Genomic DNA, 3,704 nt, shown 5'->3' with positions numbered 1-3,704 from the left:
TCATCCCTTCTTTTTTTTTTTTTTCAAACAAACTTCATCTTTTCAGGAAAATCAAATCATCAAATAAAATGAAATGGAAAGCATCATGCTTCAATCAAGTCTTAGCTTTCTAAGAATACATGACAAAAATGATGTCACAAATATTTAGGGATTAAACTAATGTCATGTGCAGTATTTCTAAAGTGCATATGTATATATAAAAAAAATTATTTTAATATATATTTTATACCGATTGAAGTAATTGATTTTTAATGTAAAAAAGCATGCAATAGGCAAAAGCATGAAATAATTGGAAAACCAAGTTTTTTAAGATTTTCTCTTGAATTATTTTGCAGGAGTTCAATGCATCAATTGAATACTACTGGGCTCCGTTCATTGTGGAATCAATTTCAGATCATGCAACAAATCATACTGTACATAAACGTATGGTAAGGCTAGATTCAATTGCTAACCATGGAAAACATTGGCAAGGAGTGGACATATTGGTGTTTGAGAGTTATGTTTGGTGGATGCACAAGCCTCTCATCAATGCTTCGTATGTACCTAAATAGTAACCATTCATCACGTTTTTTAAAGAAAACTGATGTTAGCATTATTTTTCATCTACATCTTTTTATTTTACACTTTTTTATACATTTTTCTTATAGTATAAAAGATCTTTTTTTTTATCTTCTCACTCTTCTTATCAACTACTTTTAATACTAAAATTAAAAAATATACATAAAAAGTTATATGTATAATATTCTACTTCTATGATATATTAAATAATGTTGTGTACAAATTTGTTTTTTAAAATATCTTTTATCATATACAATTTATAAAAAAAAAGAATATTTTTGCTATTTCTAAAAGTTGAGTCTAAGACTTCTCTATATGAGATAAACAAAGTACTTACTATCTTGATTAATGTCATGTTTATTAATATTATGCAGATTTAATTTATAAAAAATGTGAGCAATAACCATGTTAATGCGTATTAATACATCGGTTCTGCTATGTTACCAACAGCATATCTGCCAACTTCTGCCAACTCTTATATAATTGTGTTTTATGAAAGTGTGTTCATGGATGTGTCTAATAAAAATGTCTTTTTTATAACTGTGTTTAATAGAAGTGTCTTTATAGATATATTTTCTGGATATGTCTCTTTATATATGTATTTAAAATATATTAATTATTAGACACATCTACGAACACACTTTCATGAAACACAAATATAAATAAGAGTTGGCAGAAGTTGGCAGATAATATATTGGTACCCTATACTTTTCCTTAATACATTAATAAAAATGAAAGGTGATAAATTCAAATATACAAAATTGAGTACAGATATCTTTTCTTAAGCCATTATGTCCACATGTTTCACTCCTTTGTTATTGAGTCGTTCATCTTTTTAAATTTTAGTTATGGATCCCCAGACAGCGTAAAAGAGTATAATGTGACCACAGCATACAGTTTGGCTTTGGAAACTTGGTCTAGCTGGTTGGAATCCAACATCAAACAAGAGACTCAAAAAGTCTTCTTTATGAGCATGTCTCCCACACATCTCTGGTGAGCTCTCAAGCCTTCACCTCCAAAGCTTCATCTACTAGAGTTCTGCTGCCAAGTACTTGAAAACAAAAAAAAAAAAAGAAAAAAAGATATATTAGTCTTCGCACTGAGCATGTATAAAAAGACTAATATGTATCATTATAAAACGCTAGTCTCGTAATTTACACTATTAGGCTGCGTTTGTTTCTGAGAACAGAACAAGACAAGACACCAAGAAAAGAATAAGACAGTGAAGGACAGAGACACAAAATTTTGTGTTTCTATATTCTGTTTGGTGATAAAATAGAACAAATTATAAAAGTTTAATTTATTCTCATTTTTTTCATTAAAAAAATTTGAGATGAAAAATATAACAATAAAATATATAATTATGAAAAATTAATAAAAATAATAAAAGAAAAAATGAAAAAAAATTGTGTCTCTTGTTAGTGTCCCCATATCCTTCCTTTTAGGATGTTGTACACATTGTTTCTGTCCATATATCCTCTTCCAAAGTGTTTCTGTCTTAGTGTCCTGTCTCTATAAACAAACGCAGCCTTAGAGATCTAACATGTAATAAAAAGGTCATAAAATGTTTGACTATACTATATGTATATCAAAATTATAAAATATACGTTAGAGTATAAATACATATTAAAAATAAATTAAATCACACATGTATTTATATATAAATATATTGATGGCTGAATTTAGTAACTGATTTTGGTGTATGAATAATATTCTTGAAAAAAGGTTTCAATATTTGAATGGTTAAAGACTTCAAATGTAATATCATTAGCTACTTCTTTTAATATCAAAGATTATACAGATTTGAGCTTTCTTCTGCAAAATGTTAAATCTGGATAAAAAGAGCAGTAATGAAACTCTCTTTTAAGAAGAGTAACAAATGATTTTCTTCTTTAGGAGCTGGGAATGGAGGCCTGGTACAGACGAAAACTGCTTCAACGAATCATATCCAATCCAGGGTCGTCCATATTGGGGGAGCGGCTCGAATCTGGAGATCATGAAGTTAGTACATGATGCACTTCAAAAGCTGCAAATCAATGTGATGTTGTTGAACATCACCCAGTTATCAGAGTACAGAAAAGATGCTCATACATCGCTTTATGGCGAACGCAGGGGCAAGCTCTTGACAAAAGAACAGAGAGCCAACCCAAAATCTTTTGCTGATTGCATTCATTGGTGCTTACCTGGAGTCCCTGATGCATGGAATCAGATCCTATATTCATATCTATTGAAGGATTATCAAAACTTTTCTTAACATGCCCAAATGGCGCTGGCATCTCTCAATTACGATCTTCATAATTTTTCAACAGAAAGTGGAAACATAGTAATTGGATATTCATATGAAGTAGTAGATACGTTATGTACCAAGGAAAAGTTGCACATTTGCAGCCTTGTGAAAGAAGATTTACAAGACACATCTTCAGTTAAGGAAAACATCATTGATATTATTAACATAGGTAATTTATTATGGGAATTACTCTAATGAAAATGTCAAAAACATTTTTTTATGTTAATTTTTATTTAAAAAGTATAATTTATTTGTTTGACCACATTTTAAATAAAAATAACATTTTTATAACATATGAAAAGAATAAATTATCATTTGTATCCATGAAAGATACAGACAAATATATTTGTATAAGAATAAAACAATAATTATAACTATAGAAGAGGGTCTTCATGTGCCAAAAGTACTCGGACGTTGGTTATGCAATTAGTCTGTTAGGGTACTTTTGGCACACATAAACTATTTTCTGTGGTTATAATTGTCGTTTTATTCTTATATAGACATTTGTCAGCGTTTATATCTTTCATGGGTACAAATGATAATTTATTTCATATCAAAATTAACTCCTATAATTTATCATCTAATAATCATGGTTTTCTAAAGTTAGAGTAAAATATATTTTTTGTTCTTAATATTTATGATTTTTTAAAAAATATTTTTAATATTTATTTTTGTTTAATTTTATTCTTAATATTTGTTATTTGTATCAAAAATAATCCTAGATGATAATTCTATGTAAATGTTAGGAATAAAATTAAAAATTTTTGAAATTTTTTTGACATAAATTAAAAATATTAGAAATAAAACTGAATGAACTGAAAATATTAGAAATAAAATTAAATGTTAGAGATATTTTAAA

At 27.8% G+C, this 3,704-nt stretch overlaps 1 protein-coding gene across 2 annotated transcripts in view; it reads left to right on the top strand.

Moving 5' to 3' along the window:
* The window catches only part of LOC107478401 (protein trichome birefringence-like 31), a 5,647-nt gene extending 2,639 nt beyond the window's left edge, over window positions 1–3,008 (top strand). The window contains exons 3-5 of one of the 2 annotated variants that reach the window (XM_016098539.3): window positions 336–535; window positions 1,405–1,551; window positions 2,455–3,006. In XM_016098539.3, coding sequence (XP_015954025.1) covers window positions 336–535; window positions 1,405–1,551; window positions 2,455–2,812 — 705 coding nt within the window. In that variant the 3' untranslated portion in view covers window positions 2,813–3,006. Of the gene's footprint in view, window positions 1–335; window positions 536–1,404; window positions 1,552–2,454 lie in introns of both variants that reach the window. The other variant, XM_052259510.1, reaches the window with a different exon arrangement.
* Window positions 3,009–3,704: the final 696 nt, after the last annotated feature.

This window comes from Arachis duranensis, chromosome 3 (assembly GCF_000817695.3).
Source record: "Arachis duranensis cultivar V14167 chromosome 3, aradu.V14167.gnm2.J7QH, whole genome shotgun sequence".
In the NCBI taxonomy this organism is placed as follows: domain Eukaryota; kingdom Viridiplantae; phylum Streptophyta; class Magnoliopsida; order Fabales; family Fabaceae; genus Arachis; species Arachis duranensis.
Note: the sequence above shows the minus strand (reverse complement) of the source record. Positions and strands in the feature narration are given on the sequence as shown.